Consider the following 18,913-nt stretch of genomic DNA (forward strand, 5'->3'; position numbering starts at 1 on the left):
GTGTTGTTAAATGACATTTTTGATGTTCTCTTAAATTTCGATCTTGAGCTGTGCATAAAACGCGACACAAAATCAAAGATCGACATAATTTCATGAGTTTGTTTTCTTGTTTGCTGTTTCTGTCGTTTTGTTTGGCCAGCCCATTTGTCTGACAAAAGAATGCCATTAGGTGTTCATTCACTGAAACAAATGTCCATGTGAAAATCACCCAGTCCTGATAATTTATCTAATGAGAAATAAATCATTACGATGAGTTACGATAACTAGAAGCACCCTCGTTTTTTTTAAATTATTATTATCATTTGATCTGAGTTGTCAATGTATAACTTTTACCTTGCAAGTGTTATTGTACACCTTGTAATGGGTGGGTCATTGAAACTCGATTTCAAAGTAAATAATGGAAATATCCAAAAATTTATGAAAAGGGACAATTATTTTAATATGCCTCTTCTGGCGACCGATAATGTGGGATTTTATTTTACGGAGTTGGGATTTGGATCTGAGAATGAAAAGATTATTGTCCTGATCGATACTGGTTCTGCTGACTTGTGGATTACAGCTGATAAGGCACAGTGTTATAAGAGAGCTGAGACTGAAGATATTTCATCGGGGAGTTCACAAACGTCGGACTGGGCGGTTGCTGATTCCAGTGTGTGCAAGTATTTTGGTAGTTTTGATTGGGAACAGTCATCTTCATTCAATAGGAATTCAACGGACTTTGATATTATCTATGCTGATGGAACATTTGCAAGTGGATTTTGGGGTTATGACACAGTTTCAATAGGGAGTACCACTGTTGATAATGTTATATTTGGCGTGGCAAATCAAAGTTCAGATGTAATGGGAACATTGGGCCTTGGAATGCCAGGAGTTGAACTGCTTGTACTACGTGGTCAGAAAGGGTACGTAAATTTCCCACAAAAATTAAAGTATCAAGGAATCATCGATCGGCAAATCTACTCGTTGTATTTGAATAAAGCAGAAGCTCAAAGTGGTACCGTGTTGTTTGGAGCTATTGATCATGAGAAATACAAAGGTGAACTTGTTACTGTACCCATTGTAACCAACTTTTCACTGTTTAAAAATCAAGTTATTATAAATATGGATTCGTTTAATGTATCCAGTAACAAGAAAAATGGACCAATTCCGGAGACTCAATTACTATCTAATATGGCCATATTGTTAGATAGTGGTACTACGATTTCGGGATTCCTGAGGAAAACATTGACGAAGTTGGCAGAGTCATTGGGTGGAGGTTATCTGAGATCAAATTATTATGTTGATTGTGATGTGGTTTTAAAATCGTCGTTGCTGATGACAATTGGAAATTCTACAATTCAAATGCCAATGTCGAATTTTGTTTATAATTATTATGGTCTGTGTTACTTGTCATTCTCAGAACTGGATAGTGAAGAAGAATCGTCATATATAATAGTGGGTCAGGATTTTCTAAGGCATTTATATGTTGTTTATGATTTTGATGGATTGGAGATAAGTGTAGCAGAAGCATTTTACTCCAAGAAAGAAAATATCGAAGTGGTCGGCTCAGATGGGAAGTTCAATCGTACCTCCAAACATAAAAGTGGTACTAATTCTATGTATCTTGTATCAATTCCTCTATTAGTTATAAGCTTGTTTCTTTCTTTAAGTACAATAATATAAAAGTTGTATGTGTCGTCAATAAATATTAGATATAGTGTATCCACAATATTGCATTTGTTGTAGTTATGATATTTTTGCCAATTTTGTATTGATTTTACATAAAAATTTGAGCAAACAATTATTTCCTTTGAAGTTAATTATGCGCTACCAAATGAACAATCTAATTATTAATCTATATAGATAAAAAGGTATTTATGATATATTGTGAACACTAAGAAACACATTAACAACACATATGATACCTCTGACTATTATTATTTTAAATAGTTTGAGTTGTAAGATATCATAGCCACTCACAGGTGAAACAATGGCAATTATTCACACTGTAAAAAATTTATAAGATAGTAATAAACATATCAGAGCTAGAATTGATCTATCAGATTACATATGGGAGCATCAGATATGAAATAAAAATTATTTTAAAGTGGTTAATTGGTATTATTAATACCGGCACGTGACCAAAAACACGTATCACAACTACGGTTATCCCACGACCTTATTTGACTCGCAAAAAGCACTACAATTCTTCAATTACCCAAGCATTAATATTCTAACTTGTTACAATCAATTCAGTTCCAATAAAGCAAAGAGAAGGTTTTCAATGTGAAAAATGTGCACTTTACAAACCAATGCCGAGATGATCACCAGTTGATCGACAGTTATACCATCGGGTGTAATCTCCGGATTAATAGCCAATATGGCTACTACTTCAATATTTGGTTTTGGATGAGGGCATTCATCAATTGATGACATAGATGTTGCATTTTTAATCTTCCATTCTCAGTATATCTATTTCTACTCGACCGATAACTTTCTGATGGGATATCATAACCCTACACAAGAAAGAAAGAGAAAAAGAGAGAACCAGTTTAGCCAATCAAATAACCAAGTCAAAACTACTAGGACCATTTCCCTCCATATTAGAGCTAACAACACACACACACACATTAGCAATATGCTTTGCTATCCCATATAGACTGAGACAAAGTGGGACAAAAAGTCACATTGACCCACTCAAATCGGAGGCTTTGACAGTCGTACCCCCTCCGTAGAACTTGTGCTATTTTTATAATTAGCTTAGAACATGACTTGGTTTGATAGAAGAGAGGGACTTACCGGTACGAACGAAGGTATTGGGTAACATTTCTCTGAGAATATCTCCGTTCTGGCCATTGGGCAGTGAACCATGCCATAATTTTCTCTCCCTTTTCTCTCCCTTCTCTCCGCACGAAGTATGGAAAGAAAAATCTAAAAAATAATACATCCGAGCTAGTTATTCGAAATTCAATGTGGGAGCTTTGTAACCAGAGCACTAGCCTCTACTGGCGGACTTACATAATTTAGCGAACTAGGATCGTAGTACATAGTGTAGTGATATATGGGGCAAACAGGCAAGGAAGTGTCGGTGCTACACAAAGAGAGCAGACCTGACCGTGTACATCAATCACGTTACCGAATGCAGATATTTAAGTGCAATTTACCACAGAGTAATTTTTAGACCGGTGCAGCGCTACGATTGGTGGATTTATCGTATGGGTGTCCAGAGTGCCGACAATCTGCATGGCTAGCACACACAAAAAAAAACAATGGTTACAAAACAAAAGAAAAAAAAACAGGAATTGCGTATCCCAGTGGTCTTGGCGCACCTAATCTGTTTGATCAGAGAAGGTTATTTAAATAGATCACCATTTCCAGCAGTCAACCCACTTTTTGGGTGTCCCCTTTTTCCCTTTTTCCCTCTTTCCCTCTTTCCCACTTTCCCTCCCCCCATCCGTCACATTTTTACCGTCTGTGTTCATCCCACACATCTACAGAGCACTCCACCGCTACCTGCCCTTCATCTCACACGCCACGCCACACACTTTCGCCAGCGCTACCACACACACGTCCATTTTTTCTGTCTCGGTCGCGTACTATCTCATCCCGTATCCATATCTTATTCTGATCATTAAACATGTATATTCTGGCCATTTTTTGCTTGATTTCAGTAGTCCTAGCAGCGGACTACGCCACGTACCCAAAAGTTCCAAAAACTGCAAGCATCAATGGTTTTGCCGACCCGATTTATGACTTAGCCCCAGAGTGTATGAAGTCCTGTTTGAAGTTCTCCACCAGCAATACCCCATGTCCATACTGGGATACCGGCTGTTTCTGTGTGATGCCACAATGGTCTGGGTTGGTGGGCCAATGCATTGCCCAAAACTGTAAAGGGGACGACGTTGCCAGTGCCACGTTCTTGGCCACTTCATTGTGTTCGGTCGTTGGGGCCAACACATGGATGATGCCAGCATCCATCTCCACCATGCTCTCCAGCGCTGCTGGGGACGCCAAAGAAGTCACCACCATCGAAGGTAAGACAGCCGTGTCATGGGTCACTGCTCCAGGAAGCTCTGCTGCTGACTCAGACGCCAGCGAAACCGGCTCAGCCAGCTCCGCTGCCTCCTCAGGATCCTCCGAATCTGCATCTGAATCTGAATCTGAATCCGAGTCCGAATCCTCTGGTTCATCCTCATCTGCCTCGTCCACATCCTCACCATCCTCATCCTCCAACATGGCTGTCTTGCAAACTGGGGGTGTCGGCACCATCCTTCTTGGTGTCTTGATGTATTTAGTTGTATAGACAGAACGTCACGAATTTTTTTTTTCCCACGAAAATAAATGAAAGTAAAAATCAAACAGAAGCGCAGAACAATATTATGATTCTCTCAAGTGATCAGTATGCAAAACACCAGTAATCCACACAGATATCCACGCATCCTCTTCTCGATAAGAGACTCAATGTGATAATACATGCCTCGCTTGATACCCAAGCAAAGCTGGAGACCATTCTGCTATTATTTGCCCTTTTTGTGGTCCAACCCTGTGGATTACACCAATTTGCCTATCATCGACGACGGCTGATCGGCTCAAATTACAAAGTTTGCTTTCTTACCAGCATTAATTAAGCTGCTGACTCAATCTATTAACCACTCTAATACCTCTTTTGCCTTTGCTACCCAGGCGCTTTGTAATTTACATCTAAATCATATACTTTGAATCAAACTTTACTACTATAAATGATGAATATTCCACACGAAGAAGATCTAATTTGTGTGTACCCTACTACAGAAACGCAAACTAAAATAATAGGCTTGATAAATTCAGTGGGGAACCTGTTAATTGTATGTTCCGGTTGTGCTTTTTTTTTTCATTTGATACATGGTTCAATCTCCAAGTAGCAAGACTATTAGTCGAATCTCTGGTTGAACAAATACTATACCGTCCCAGATCTGAAGACAGGTAGATTATTCTCAATTATATTCCGTATTCGACGCAAGTAGCTCTTATTGCTATACAGATATTTGTAAGGCAATAGTTTTAAATACAGAAGTAAATGCGCGATCTGTAGAAAGCGGATAGGTAAGTATTATTGAAATGACTGATTTGGGTCTGTTGAGAATTACAATATTCAATCAAGGAGGGTAGCCCACGTATCCTTGTTATACAGCACCGACCCTCTACAACTGTGGTTTCAATTATCTTTCTATGTTAGAAAGATACAAGTTACGTGGAATAATTATCAATCCCTGATTATTATAACTATGTTATATTGTTCCCATTGAATACAAAAGCAGTCTGAACTTTGTATGGGTTTTCAAAAGCAGCATCAATAATACTTTTCTAGAAGAATGTTTACATGACTGCGAATGTGCCAGTGGAATAACTTTGCGTTCCATCAAGGTGATCTAGAATTGTTTATACTAGTGATTGCACAATGAAAATAAACACTGTCTTTATGTGTGTGTTGCGGGAATGAGCAACATTAAAGCGGGCAAATCACGCTTGTTAGTAGTGAAATTTGCAGGTTATGCATAATTGTTGTTTTCCCACAAGCTTCTCAATGCCAAGAAAAAAAGTCATTTTTTTGATTAATTTATCTATTTCATCTTAAGTTTATTAGTTCCACAAAATTGAGATTCTCAGTACAATAGAAAAAAAAAAATCAAACCATGACTTGTCACTGAGTAGTTGATTCAAGTTTCAGTACGGTTCCAGTTTTACTATCAACTTAATCTATAGAGCATCAATCTTATTTCTATATTGTATAGATTTAACAACTCTGAATGTTTTAACCAGAAGATAACAGTTGGTACAACAGTCTTGCAAGCTCATGAATTTAACTAATACTATGATATTATTTTAGAATGGGATTCTCAGAGGAGTAGAATAAGCGATTTTACTTTTGGAAAACCACGGGAATGTTGTATTTGGAGAGAAAATAAAGGATCAGAGTTGGAGCAAAAACAGTTAGTGCTATCACAACTTGCATATACTATTCTTAGAAGTCTAATTTAATTTAATGAAGAAGTTTTAATTCCCTTGAATAGAATACTTAAAAACAAACGTCTCTACTATTCTATTGTCTTTATATTTTTGTCTCAAGGGATGGGGATGTTAATTTGTAGTGTCAACAATCCATAGCCCCAGATCAAAAGAATTCCCTAAATCCCCCACTATAATCTATTCTTTTTTTTGGGGGAAATATCCCAAATAAACATAAATAATACCATCAAGCTACCATTTGAATTACTGTAGAGAATATCATTTTTCCACATGGCGGCGATTTACAATTACAATTGTTAATAAAGTTCATTGAAAATCGTTAATTTATGACTAGATTCAATTGATAAGCATATTATCGCTCTTCAAGTATTCTGCGACCTCAAAGGGGTCAGGGATTTTTAATTTCAAGACTCTTCATCAAACATTAGTTCATATTCTTAGTGGAGGACACTAGATCCTAGTCAACTCCGTCAAAGATAAATGGCATATGACACAAGGCAAATTTAAATCTATCGGGAATAGAATCTCAAACTTTTTAGTTTACATGGAGATTAAAAAGACAAAAAATAAGATAAAGTAAAATAAAATATTATTAATGAAATCAAAGACTAAATCTAATTTGTGACCAATTGTCGTAAACAGAATGAACACTCAATGGATTTCCTTTTAATGTTACCAATTTGTATACCAGAGAGATGAAACTTGTGCCAATGGTAGCGTCACACCACTTTTTTGACTGCTCGCTTATGATTATCAAATTTTTAATAATGCTCGAAACAGGAAGGCAACCATCCCAATTATTCAAGCTGAAATAGTATTTGAATTTACAGAGAGGCTTATAGGGGAGCATAGAGTTCGACTTCGGTATTGGTTCAGCAAAGGTGGTCATTGGAGTTATCGCCCTTATGGGGAGTAGCGGAATTTTAAATGAGCAAACTCACACAATTAAAAGCTCCTGTAGTTGCGCAACTGGCACCTCCTCAATCTCAAAGTCGTACAGTACCTAAAAATAACTACCCTTCGACTAATTTCAATTCCAAGTTCACCGTTATACCGAGAGTGAAGAAATGCAATAAGACCCAGATTTCGTCTTGGCAAAATGACAAAGTCGAAACTCTATGTTCTAGACTTGACCAGATTAGTACTATAATTGGATGCTTTTCAGTGCACATCCCTGAAGATCCATAGCTGATAACCAATGATGGGCATTGGGACTGTTTCTTGTAGCGATTTTCTGACCGTTGAGGGATGGTCATGGCATCTTCTGTCTGAAATGACTATTTCGCGCCCTCAGTTGGTGGTAATCCTCAATTGTCACGAATGCGGAAGGCTTTGTCGTTTACAGTATGCTCAATCTGTTTTAGTTTAGCAACTTTCCCAATGTGGGCATGAATGCACAAAAGAGGTAGTCTAAAATGAAATACAATTTGAAGAGAAGTTAATTCTTGTCGTTCTTCCGGAGTTCAATGGATTTTAACAGGCCACCTCGTTAATCTATTGGTGGATTTATCGTTCGTATGTAGTGAGGAAAAAAATTGTCGCACAAGAACGAGAAAAATCACGGTGCATTCTCTTGGTTTTTTCTTCTTGGTTTTTTTTTTTTTTTAGTTGCATTATTTTCTTTTTTCAGAGAATGCACTGTGCTATTTTTTTCCTTGGCAGAAGGAAAAAACAAAAAAAGGTAGTGCGCCCGAGTTATCAAAACCATCATCATCAACAATATTTAAACAACCCACAATCCAGTGTCCCCCCTGACCCACCACCTATGTTTACCTTTTTTTTCCTTTTTTTTTCCTCTCCATCAACCGAACACCCTTCCGTTTTCCAACAGTCCCCCGTTCGCTAAAACCCACAGTCCACTCGCAATGTTGTCCTTAACCTTATTGTCCATCGCTTCCCTTTCCTTGGTCTACGCTGCTGACGAGGCAGACGCTTATACACAATACCCTTCCGTTCCGCATACAGCCTCTATCAATGGTTTTGCTGACAGAATCTACGACCAAGTGCCATCCTGTGCCCAAGAATGTTTGAAACAATCCACCAGCAACACCCCATGTCCATACTGGGACACCGGTTGTTTGTGTGTCATGCCTCAATTCGGTGGTGCCGTCGGTAACTGTGTCGCCGAAAACTGTCAAGGCTCTGACGTCGGCAGCTTCGAATCCTTGGCCACCTCCATCTGTTCCTCTGCCGGTGTCTGGGAACCATACTGGATGATCCCAGGAAGTGTCTCTTCAGCCTTGGCCAGCGCTGCTACCGCTGAAGTCGAAGCCACCACCACCGACGAAGCCACCACCACTGCTGAAGAAACCACCGAAGCTGAAGAAACCACCACCACCGCTGCTGAAGAAACCACCGAAGCTGCTGAAACCACCACTGCTGCTGAAGAAACCACCGAAGCCGCTGAAACCACCACTGCTGCTGAAGAAACCACTGAAGCCGCTGAAACCACCACTGCTGCTGAAGAAACCACTGCTGCTGAAGAATCCTCTGCTGCTGAAACTACCACTGCTGCTGAAGAATCCACCGCTGCTGAAGAAACCACTGAAAAGGCTGAATCTTCTTCTGCTGCTGCTGAAGAATCCTCTGCTGCTGCTGAATCTTCTTCTGCTGCTGCTGAATCTTCTTCTGTCTCTGTTGAAGTTGCCAATGCTGGTCATATGCAAACCGCTGGTGGTGTCATTGCTGCTGTCGCCGCTATTGCCGCTTTCTTCTAAGCTTGTCCTGCTTAATCCATTTTTTTATATTAATATCTTTTTTTTTCTTATTTTGATTTAGTATTCGGTGAATCCAAAACAACTACTGTTATACTATTTTTTTTCTCTGATTTTTAATTGTGTATACATAAAAATGCAAAGAATGTCTAAGTTCTAATATATGTTTTTGATTCTTTAAATTTCAAAAGTGTATATGTTTGACGTCACTATGGCGATAATGTGTATGTGAACAGTATTTTATGGACTACAAAAAGAAAAAGTTGCAAATGCGCAGACCTTAGTATTTGTATTTTGACCGTTTTCTTTTTCAACCTGGTTTATACACTACTTGATGACTGATATATGGGAACAGAATTAGATCTACAAATGGAAAAGCTAAAGTAAAACTATATACTACTGTATATCAAAATAATAAAAAAAAATTGACAATTAAATACATGTTTCAGGTATTTATGAGCTAAATTATGTTTCTCATACAGCTCATATCATTAGGTATGCAATATTCTTTGATAGTTGGTTTTCAAGGGTGTTCACTTGCCAACTTCAATTTCTCTCTGGAATATCTCTGTAGAGCAGGAACATAGAATTCTTTTATGAGTATTTTCAAAAACATTAGACAAATGTCTAGTTTTATCACTGTTGCTTTACCCATTCGATGGTAATATTCCAACTCATATTAATGTCGTGTATATGGTGCCAAATTCAAGACAATATGCCAAAAAAAAAAAATTAAATCTTCTTACCCTGACAAGACTTCTACCAAGAAAAAATAAATTTACGACGATGAAAAAAAAAAAAATCAAGTCAAAAAAGTTAAATCAATGAACGATAATGGGGATTTGATCTTCAAAAATTCAAAACCCATAAAAGATGCTTTTATCGTTCCGTTCAATGGAAAGTGTGGCTATTTATTTGTTCTGTCAATTAATACACAGTGCCACAATTTTTTTTTTTTTTTTTCATTATGGCTTTCAGTGCTCGCGCCGTTTCGTGATTTGAACTTTGTGATGGGATGACAATCTAGCCTCACTTTAGAATAATTTCATGATTTGAATATCAAATATCATGAGAGAAAGACCACCCAAGACCACATTCAACCAGATGCGTGTCTTGGATGGGTTAATAACTATCTATATTTACACTGATTGACAGATATGACAGATTCATCTCGTTTTTAGTTTTATCTTAATTTTGAAAACTGCAAGAGTATCACCATACGTCACAAAAATAAAAAACTACAATAGACATCAATAGAGTACTGCCGTAGCATTCCACGTGATATTAGGTAGTTACGGCATTTTACACCATTTACAAGAGTGGAAGAGAATAGCATATAAATTTTTTTTTTTAATTTTGCAATCATCCCTATAAAAGTATCCGATTATCATCCACTCTAAAAACTATGTCAATCCTATTTCGTTAGTTTCTGCAATATCAATTCCGATGTCAAACGATAGCAAATCCTTACCAAAGGATAAAATAGATTCAGTGGATGTTATTTCCCAAGATGTCGAATCCAATTCTGAAGATACATTAGAACCAGATGTCGCGGAGTTGCCAAAAGTTGTTAGGGAAATTGTCCCTCTTGAGGATGATCCAACCATACCAGTCATGACATTCAGATTTTTCCTTCTAGCAACAATATTTATTATTCCAGGTAGTTTTATTTCCACACTTAACTCATTTCGTACTACCAGTGCAGCCTATTCCATTTTCTTTGTCCAAATTGCTTCCCATTGGTGTGGTAAATGGTTAGCTAGAGTTCTCCCCAATAAACAAATAAAACTAGGAAGATGGATAAATTTCAACTTAAACCCTGGTCCTTGGTCAATTAAAGAAACAGTTTTAATCACTATTGCTGCCTCGAGTGGAGCTACAGGAAATATGGGCACCAATGCCCTTGCATTAGCTGAATTGCATTATGGAGAAGTAGTTAACCCTGCTGTTGCGATTTTCTTTATGTGGGCGATTGTTTGGATAGGATATGCATATGCTGCCATTGCACGTAATTTCTTGTTGTATGACCCACAGTTTATATGGCCACAAGCATTGATGCACACAACTTTATTCCAAACGCAATCTAAAAATGATAAGAATGCAAAACAGGGTTCCAAGCAAATGAAAGTGTTTTTCATCACATTAGTTGGCTTGTGTGTCTGGCAATTTTTCCCAGAATTCATCTTCCCAATGACATCTTCATTAGCTTTTCTTTGTTGGGTAGCACCAGAAAACTACGTGGCTAACTTTATTGGTTCTGGCCTTGGTGGAATGGGATTCCTAAATATCTCGCTTGATTGGGCTAACATCACATCAAGTATCATGTTATCACCATATTGGATCCAAGTAATCCAGTTTGTTGCTTTTGTTATTGGCGCCTGGGTATTAATACCTGCTGCTAAATGGGGGAACCTTTCTAGTTTCAAATATGGTTTAATGTCTAACAGCTTGTTTTTGGCCAACGGAACGAAATATCCAACAAATGAATTGCTTACACCAGATTACCGCTTTAACGAGACTCGTTACATGGAATTGCTGCATGTCCATCTTGGGACTCAAAGAGTGATTAATATGTTTTTTGATTATGCAGCATATGTAAGTGGATTTGTATGGGCTGTTGTGTTTGGTTATAAAGGTTTATCTGCTTCATTTAAAAAATTTATAAAAGCCAGAAAAGAACATGGTTCTATTAGTTTACAATATACTGACAGATTAAACAAGTTACAATCTGCCTATAAGGATGTGCCTTTGTATTGGTTTGGAATACTATTTATGATTTCATTTGTTATTTTGTTAGTTATTTTTGCCACAGATTCTTTGTTCATGCCATGGTGGTGTCTTATTGTTGCACTTGTTTTTGGTGCCATAATAGTTGTTCCCTTAGCATGGTTGTATGCATTATCAAACTTCCAATTGGCAATTGGTACGTTCAATGAGTTGTTATATGGTTATATGATCCAAAACCAATCTAATAGACATCCAGCTGGTGCCGTTGTATACGGTAGTGTCAGTGGTGATGCATGGTATAGATGTCAATACATCTTGCTTATGGCCAAAGTATCAATGTTTATGCATATTGATCAGAGACTCAATATGATGGCTATGATGTATGGAGAATTAATCGGAGTACCAATTAATTATGCTGCCCTTCGCTGGATTTTACTGTCCAAAAAGGACTATCTCACTGGGAAAAAGACGGATCCATTACATCAATGGACTGCTCAAACCATTGTTAGTTATCAGTCTAATGCCATTCAATATGTGGTTTTGGGTCCCAAAAGATTATTTGAAAATTATCCAGAATTGCCATATGGTTTTTTGGTTGGTCTTGTTGCTCCACTAGCCATCTATGGTTTATACAGATTATTTCCTAATTCCAAGTTAAAGTTTCACTTATGGAATACAACCGTTTTCTTTTCCACTATGAGTACCTTTTATGGTAACATTTCAACTGGATATTTTTCCAAATTTGTTGGTGGTACCATTACAATGTTTTGGGCTTATAGGTACAAACATGAACTATGGAAGAAGTACAACTATCTTCTAGGCTCTAGTCTTGACACAGGTGCCAGTCTTGCACAATTGTTGATGTTTTTATTCTTTTCTGCTGGGAAAACTGTCTCCTTTCCTGAATGGTGGGGTAACAATGGAAAAAGTGTTGAAAGGTGCTTTGCCATGAGTTAGAAAAACCTACATAACAGATTATAGATTTTTGACTATTTTCATAATACTGAACATGCGTATATCATGAATTTTTGTTTGACGTAGAGGAGTAAACTAAAATTAAGCTGGAAGCCATCAACAAAATGCGCAGTACGTTGCACATACCTTGTATATATTAGTTGCATCTTTTCGCCTACTACAAATAATCACCATTCTCTTCTAAAATCTTATCCAAACATACTGTCAACTCCTTCTGTAATCGCTCATTATTTTCATCAAACTGTAAACCTCTTTGATAATCACTTCTAGCAGCTTCATAGTTTTGTAAAAAGTAATTGGCAACACCTCTTCTCAAAAAATTATCTGGGGTGTTCATCTGCATGCTAAGTAACAAGTCAGCGTCGTTAAATGCTTTTTGATATTCCTTTATTCTCAAATAAGCATCGGTTCTACTCATCAAAAACATCGATAGTTCTTGAATAGTTCCTTGGAAACTTTCAATTTTTGGTCTTCTATTAATCATTTCTATACCTATAGTGAATTGTCTAGCACTATCTTCGAATTTTCCAACTTTAAATGCTTGGACACCACCGTCGTATAACTTTTTAATCATCTTGGATAAATCTTTATTGAAATTTTCTGGTTTTGGTTGGGGAGGAACGTCACTTCCTTGATTAATAATTTCCTGGGTTAAAGTATTAAGTTGATCAACATCTAATTTCAATTGTAATAAATCTTCATTATTTTCATCAGGAATGGTCGATAAAGATAATTTCTTCGATTTATTATCATAACTTATAGGTAATTCAGACATGTTTGTAGTTATTGTTGATGTGAACACAGTGGTCAGAATACGTAGAATTTTTTTTTTTCTCTCTTTTTCTCGCTTTTTATTTTTGTTTCTTACACATTTCATAGTTAGACACGATCACACGCCCGCGGTGTGTTGCAATAATTTATTATGCAATCTGATTCTGGCTCCAAAAATAGAAAAAAAAAATGTAATTTTCAAGAATTGCAAATATCAAAATAGAAATTATCAACACTAACTTACACAAGAAATATCGTTAATTATTTAAATTATTGGTTACTTATCTTGAAAAAAAAATGCCACAAAGGATACATTTTATGTCACCACGATGGCTGAATCAAGCCAGTTATACTACAAATGAATTTGATTTGCAAATAAACAAAGCCAGAGAAAATAAACATCACAAACAAATCAGCAAATTTGACTCAATGGAGAACATGAATTCTACTACCTCAAGATTTACTAAGTTTGCTAAATTGTGGTCAAAAATTAGAAACACGTCTAAGAAAAACGTCTCAACAACTTCAATACAATCACCATCATTTATTTCAGAAAGAATCCATAAAAGTCACTCAGTGAGTGCATTTTTCCCACCATCCACATGTAACGATACTACATTAGAAAATATTTTTTCTCCACTAGTAGACCGACCAATGGATACAATTGACACAATTCAAGAAGAATATGGCAGAACAATGGCTATAAACAAAAAAGAATGCCACACAGAATCTAATTTTTTCAACAGTGACTTTTTCAAAGAAAGTGTCAGACCCGAGATTGAATATGATGAAAGTCAGATAACTGACTAGTCATATCTATAGTGGTTTGCAGTGTTATTCTCAAAAATGTATAACGATATCTTATCTCTAAGATTTGTTAGCACTTTGCCAGTTTTTTTTTTTTTCGACGCGCATGCTGACTCATTTTATTTTTCTTTGGCTCATAGATTTGACTTTACAGTAGAACCCATTCTAGTGCTAAGCTGCTGAAGAGAATTTTTCAAACAATATTCTTTTTTTTACACCTTTTTCAACCATTGAAAATTTCTTGTATACAAACCCCCATTATGTTTGATGTTAAATCCATTATTCGTCCAAATATTTTAACTTTGGAACCATATAGATGTGCAAGAGATGACTTCAAAACTGGTATTTTGTTAGATGCAAATGAAAATACTCATGGTCCCGCAATCGCTTCCCCAAACGAATCCGAATTGAAATTGGAATTAAATAGATATCCTGACCCACATCAACACGAATTGAAACAACAGATAATTGACTTCAGAGAAAAACATCCTAACAAATATGCTACGAAGAAGTTAGATGTGGAAAATTTGTGCCTTGGAGTTGGGTCTGATGAGAGTATTGATATGTTGTTGCGTTGTGTCTGTACTCCAGGGAAAGACAAAATGTTGATTTGTCCTCCAACTTACGGGATGTACTCAATCTGTGCTACTGTAAATGATGTTGCTATAGAAAAATTACCATTAACAATCCCAGATTTCCAAATTGATATTGAAGGAATTCTTGCAAGAGTCAAATCAGATAAAAACATCAAACTTTTGTATTTGACTTCTCCTGGTAATCCAACTGGTAAATTAATCAATGTTGATAGCATTATAAAGTTATTAGATGAACTGTTGAAGACTTGGCAAGGATTGATTGTTGTCGACGAAGCCTATATCGACTTTACCGATGCAGGATCTTCCATGTGTACCTTAGTTAACCAATATCCAAACTTGGTTGTTTTGCAAACCTTGTCAAAATCATTTGGTTTAGCAGGTATCAGGTTAGGTATCACTTATTCAAGTAAAGAGTTGAGTAAGTACCTTAATGCAATGAAGTATCCTTACAATATATCATCATTGACTTCCAACATTGCATTGAAAGCCACTAGCCAAGGGTTAAGTGTAATGGAAAATTACGTTTTTAAAATAATCAAACAAAGAGGTTGGGTATTAGAAAAGTTATTATCATTGAAATACGTTGGTAGAAATATAGGTGGATTGGATTCAAACTTTATTTTGATTGAAATATTGGATAAATCTGGAAAACCATCAAATGAGGTTGCAAAGAAATTGTACAACACCTTAGCCACAGATAATTCGGTTGTTGTAAGATTTAGAGGTACTGAGTTGAATTGTACAGGTGGATTGAGAATATCAATTGGTACTGAAGAAGAGAATAAACAGTTGGTTACCAAATTTGAAGCTGTCTTGAATGAAATTAATAAGTAAGTGTCTATATAGTACATGAATAAAGTATAGTCGTGCGAAAATGCAAAATACTTTCGAATGAAAAGTAGAGAGAGAAGTGAACCTAGAAAAAATTTTTTTTTTTCTTTTTGTCGTTTCTTTCATAAGTAGGTGTTCCACCAATAGAACGTTTTAGATTAACCAAAGTAACTATGGCAAGACAAAATTTTATTGGGGTTGTTCTTACCCAAGGAAAGATGGCAAAGACAGTTAAAGTACGTGTCCAAGGGAAAGTTTTTGATAAGAGAATTGGTAAAGAAATCCTTACCAGAAAAGACTTCCTTGTGCATGATGAAGGTGATATATGTAAAGAAGGGGATCTTGTCAGAATAGAATCCATACCAAAACGTTCCAAACGTAAAGCATTTGCTATTGCTGAAATCAAAGTCAATAAAGGTCAACAATTTGCTGCTTATGAAGAAATGGCTAAACAGCAAGTCAAACTTGATGAAGAACAACATGCCAAACAGTTTATCGAGAACAGAAACGAATTCAGTAAGATCATTACTAAATTAGAGGATTTAAAAAAGATGGATAAATTGGCTTATGGAATCACTAGTAATGAAGAACAAGACAAATCAGATTTAATTAAAGAGATGAACCAAATAAAGGAAAAATACAACATAAAATCATGGCCAACTACAGAACCAACAGTCGATCTCGAGTTGAACAAACCAATTTTCCTGGATGAAAAAGAGAAAAGGTTGTATTATATCAAACATATTTTAACTGAAGCCTTAGGTAATGAGAAATACGAATCATGGAAGAAGTCAATATTAGATAAAGAATTAAAGCATGCAACAGACAACACTAGCAGGGCTATTCAAAAGAATGTTTTAAGAAAATACATTTTGGATGTTAGAAACGAGTGTCCTGTTCCATTACCATAAAAGTGACTTGAATAACCTGTACATAGATTTATTTATAAGTTTCTAAATAAACTTGCATATTGTATAATGTAAATTGAAGGGAAAAAGGTACGAGCGGAACAATAGATTCATCCTGGAAATATTCTTTGTCTGGGAACAAGAAAAGCAAAACAAACAGAGAACTTAAAAATGCAGGAAACAAAAAAAAAAAAATGCGTGGAGAGCAGTAAGTGTTAGAGCTCCAAACTAATTACATTCAATTCCCAGCATAGCCGTAGCATGGTACCCAGGAAAATCTGGACATCTCGTAAAAAGAGTTTGAAGAGAAACCATCATTTGAAAAATGGTGATCTACCGTCTGAAGGAACGTCCACATTTAATACATTTGATTCGAAATCTGTGATGGGTGCAGTTAAAAAGGCAAAACGTAAGATTGTACCAGATCCCAATTTTACAAACAACCTACACAATAAAGGACTACAGCATTATGAGGATAAGCTATCACCTTTGTTCACTAATTCATATCATGGGGTAAACTACAAATCAATCAATTCCAACAACAAACAACTATTGAAATCACCAGTGGCATTGCAGCATGCATTAAGTATACCCGTTGAAGCAATATTGAACCTAAACGTTCGACCTGGAGAGCCATATTTCGTCGTCTGGTTTTTAATTTCCAGTTATTTCCCTTTAATTGCTGCATGTTTGGGACCACTAGCCAATATGGTTTCGATAGTGGCATTAGTCGAACATTGGAAAGTCAAAAAGTCCACAGGAAGAATGGTTTCAGACCGTCCAGAGGTTGTGGTGATGAATGCATTATCATTAGCATTGGGGATTCTTGGAAACATATCCTTGTTGATGAATTTTTCAAGATCAATAAAGTACTTGATAACCCAAACAGTGTCCATACTATCGTGGTGTTTTGCCAGTGCATTCCTTGCTGCAGCTATATTAGTTACACGACACGATTTTAAAGGTGCTAATGCAGAGTATAAGCCATCAGAAGGTTTTTACTATGCTGCATTTACAGCAGGGTTTTATTTCACGTGTATGGTAATTTTGGCAATCAATTTTATGGGATACAGGTTAAACAAGTACCCTCCCACATTCAATTTGGATCAAAAACAAAGAACGCTAATGTTTTATACAATTTGGTTCGCCACATGGTCTGTCATTGGTGCATTGGTGATGGGGAATTTAATTGACGGGTTATCGTATGGAAGTGCATTATACTACTGTATTGTCTCATTTTTAACTGTAGGACTAGGTGATATTTTACCCAAATCAGCAGGGGCAAAAGTAGCAGTTTTGGTATTTTCATTGATTGGTGTGTTAGTTATGGGTTTAATAGTAGCTACTTTGCGGGCGGTCATTTTGTCGTCTGCGGCGCCTGTTATATTTTGGCACAATATTGAAATTGCAAGAGTAAAGCTAATCAAGGAATTAGAGGCAAAGAACATTTACCTAAGTGGTGCAGAAGCTTTCCACAAAATGAGAGTTCTTCGACGCAAAGTTAAAGCAAGACATAATAGAACGTCTCTTATGATCACAATTGCTGTTTTTATGCTATTTTGGTTAGTTGGAGCAGTGATATTTCAACACATCGAAGGTTGGTCTTATTTCAATTCCTTATATTTCTGTTTCTTATGTTTGATCACAATTGGATATGGAGACTTTGCACCAAAGACAAGCTTAGGTAGAGTATTCTTTGTTTCGTGGGCAGTTGGAGCAGTACCCTTGATGACTATTTTGGTTTCCAATGTGGGGGATACGCTTTATGCCGTGTGTAATGATATAACAGCGTGGTTCTCGACGTGGATGTTCTCGACTCAAAGAGAGTACGAAGAAGTTAAACGGTTAAGGAAAAAGTTAAAAGAAGATCAAGATGAGGACATTTCCGTAAACTCTGAAGCGGTACATCGTGAAGAAGAAGAAGAAGATCGTGATATGGAATCCTTGGATGAGTTACAGAACACATTAGAAGAAGATTATGATGATCAAGTGCAAGAAGAAGAAGAAGAGGAAGATAATGATGATGAAGAGCAAGGAGAATCTGATGCATCCGAAAATACCCCACTTAGTATTCCATTTAGTAAATCTTATGACGTTGATTCTGGCAGGCCCAGAAGACGTCCACTTGAAATTAGTGAAGTTAACGAGCTACGTAAACGAGTGGAATTAAAAAAGAAAGCACACTTGACATTGTTGGAGTATTTGGAAAGGTTGAAGCCGTTGATAAGTGATAGTATTGAATCACCCAAGAGAAAGTACACCCATCAGCAATGGAGTGAATTATTACGAGCCTTGGGTGCAGACGAGAAATCTGAGAGTAAAGGTTATGATGGATTTTGGTTAGGTGATCTTTCACCATTAAGATTGCCATTGGTAGAGCCTAATTATTTGGTACTTAAATTTTATTTTCGAATAGAAATGATGTTGAGAGATATGGTTGACTTGGAAATTCGGGATTTGCAATTACTTACAACCCGTGATGACACAAGCCAAAATAGTTCAATATCTGATCTTGGATTCAGTACCGGAAAAGAAGTCAGGTTTGATGATGATTGAATAACTTTGTACCTTGTCAAGATGTTTTTTTTTTAGTTTGTTT

The 18,913-nt window shown here is 36.5% G+C and overlaps 10 protein-coding genes across 10 annotated transcripts; 9 read left to right on the forward strand and 1 right to left on the reverse strand. All coding sequences in view use genetic code 12, as the record gives it.

Annotated features, from left to right (window-relative positions):
* Positions 1-318: 318 nt before the first annotated feature.
* Positions 319-1,662, forward strand: CTRG_00096 (pepsin-like aspartic protease; the record flags this gene model as incomplete). Its single annotated transcript, XM_002545269.1, has 1 exon — positions 319-1,662. One exon carries the CDS (start codon positions 319-321, stop codon positions 1,660-1,662), a length of 1,344 nt encoding a protein of 447 aa, XP_002545315.1.
* Positions 1,663-3,248: 1,586 nt separating this feature from the next.
* Positions 3,249-3,614, forward strand: CTRG_00097 (uncharacterized protein; the record flags this gene model as incomplete). Its single annotated transcript, XM_002545270.1, has 1 exon — positions 3,249-3,614. The coding sequence occupies one exon, from the start codon at positions 3,249-3,251 to the stop codon at positions 3,612-3,614; it is 366 nt and encodes a 121-aa protein (XP_002545316.1).
* A 2-nt stretch (positions 3,615-3,616) lies between these two features.
* On the forward strand, positions 3,617-4,282 carry CTRG_00098 (CFEM domain-containing protein; the record flags this gene model as incomplete). The annotated part of the gene is made up of 1 exon (XM_002545271.1): positions 3,617-4,282. The coding sequence occupies one exon, from the start codon at positions 3,617-3,619 to the stop codon at positions 4,280-4,282; it is 666 nt and encodes a 221-aa protein (XP_002545317.1).
* A 3,568-nt stretch (positions 4,283-7,850) lies between these two features.
* Positions 7,851-8,702, forward strand: CTRG_00099 (CFEM domain-containing protein; the record flags this gene model as incomplete). The annotated part of the gene is made up of 1 exon (XM_002545272.1): positions 7,851-8,702. The coding sequence occupies one exon, from the start codon at positions 7,851-7,853 to the stop codon at positions 8,700-8,702; it is 852 nt and encodes a 283-aa protein (XP_002545318.1).
* A 1,443-nt stretch (positions 8,703-10,145) lies between these two features.
* OPT7 (Opt7p) lies at positions 10,146-12,383 on the forward strand (the record flags this gene model as incomplete). Its single annotated transcript, XM_002545273.1, has 1 exon — positions 10,146-12,383. The coding sequence occupies one exon, from the start codon at positions 10,146-10,148 to the stop codon at positions 12,381-12,383; it is 2,238 nt and encodes a 745-aa protein (XP_002545319.1).
* A 175-nt stretch (positions 12,384-12,558) lies between these two features.
* Positions 12,559-13,278, reverse strand: SEC72 (Sec63 complex subunit; the record flags this gene model as incomplete). Its single annotated transcript, XM_002545274.1, has 1 exon — positions 12,559-13,278. One exon carries the CDS (start codon positions 13,276-13,278, stop codon positions 12,559-12,561), a length of 720 nt encoding a protein of 239 aa, XP_002545320.1.
* A 191-nt stretch (positions 13,279-13,469) lies between these two features.
* On the forward strand, positions 13,470-13,982 carry CTRG_00102 (uncharacterized protein; the record flags this gene model as incomplete). The annotated part of the gene is made up of 1 exon (XM_002545275.1): positions 13,470-13,982. The coding sequence occupies one exon, from the start codon at positions 13,470-13,472 to the stop codon at positions 13,980-13,982; it is 513 nt and encodes a 170-aa protein (XP_002545321.1).
* A 257-nt stretch (positions 13,983-14,239) lies between these two features.
* Positions 14,240-15,409, forward strand: HIS5 (histidinol-phosphate transaminase; the record flags this gene model as incomplete). The annotated part of the gene is made up of 1 exon (XM_002545276.1): positions 14,240-15,409. One exon carries the CDS (start codon positions 14,240-14,242, stop codon positions 15,407-15,409), a length of 1,170 nt encoding a protein of 389 aa, XP_002545322.1.
* Positions 15,410-15,579: 170 nt separating this feature from the next.
* CTRG_00104 (mitochondrial 37S ribosomal protein uS17m) lies at positions 15,580-16,317 on the forward strand (the record flags this gene model as incomplete). The annotated part of the gene is made up of 1 exon (XM_002545277.1): positions 15,580-16,317. The coding sequence occupies one exon, from the start codon at positions 15,580-15,582 to the stop codon at positions 16,315-16,317; it is 738 nt and encodes a 245-aa protein (XP_002545323.1).
* Positions 16,318-16,575: 258 nt separating this feature from the next.
* TOK1 (Tok1p) lies at positions 16,576-18,870 on the forward strand (the record flags this gene model as incomplete). Its single annotated transcript, XM_002545278.1, has 1 exon — positions 16,576-18,870. One exon carries the CDS (start codon positions 16,576-16,578, stop codon positions 18,868-18,870), a length of 2,295 nt encoding a protein of 764 aa, XP_002545324.1.
* Between the last annotated feature and the right edge of the window lie 43 nt (positions 18,871-18,913).

Source organism: Candida tropicalis, assembly GCF_000006335.3.
Source record: "Candida tropicalis MYA-3404 genomic scaffold supercont3.1, whole genome shotgun sequence".
Taxonomy (NCBI): domain Eukaryota; kingdom Fungi; phylum Ascomycota; class Pichiomycetes; order Serinales; family Debaryomycetaceae; genus Candida; species Candida tropicalis.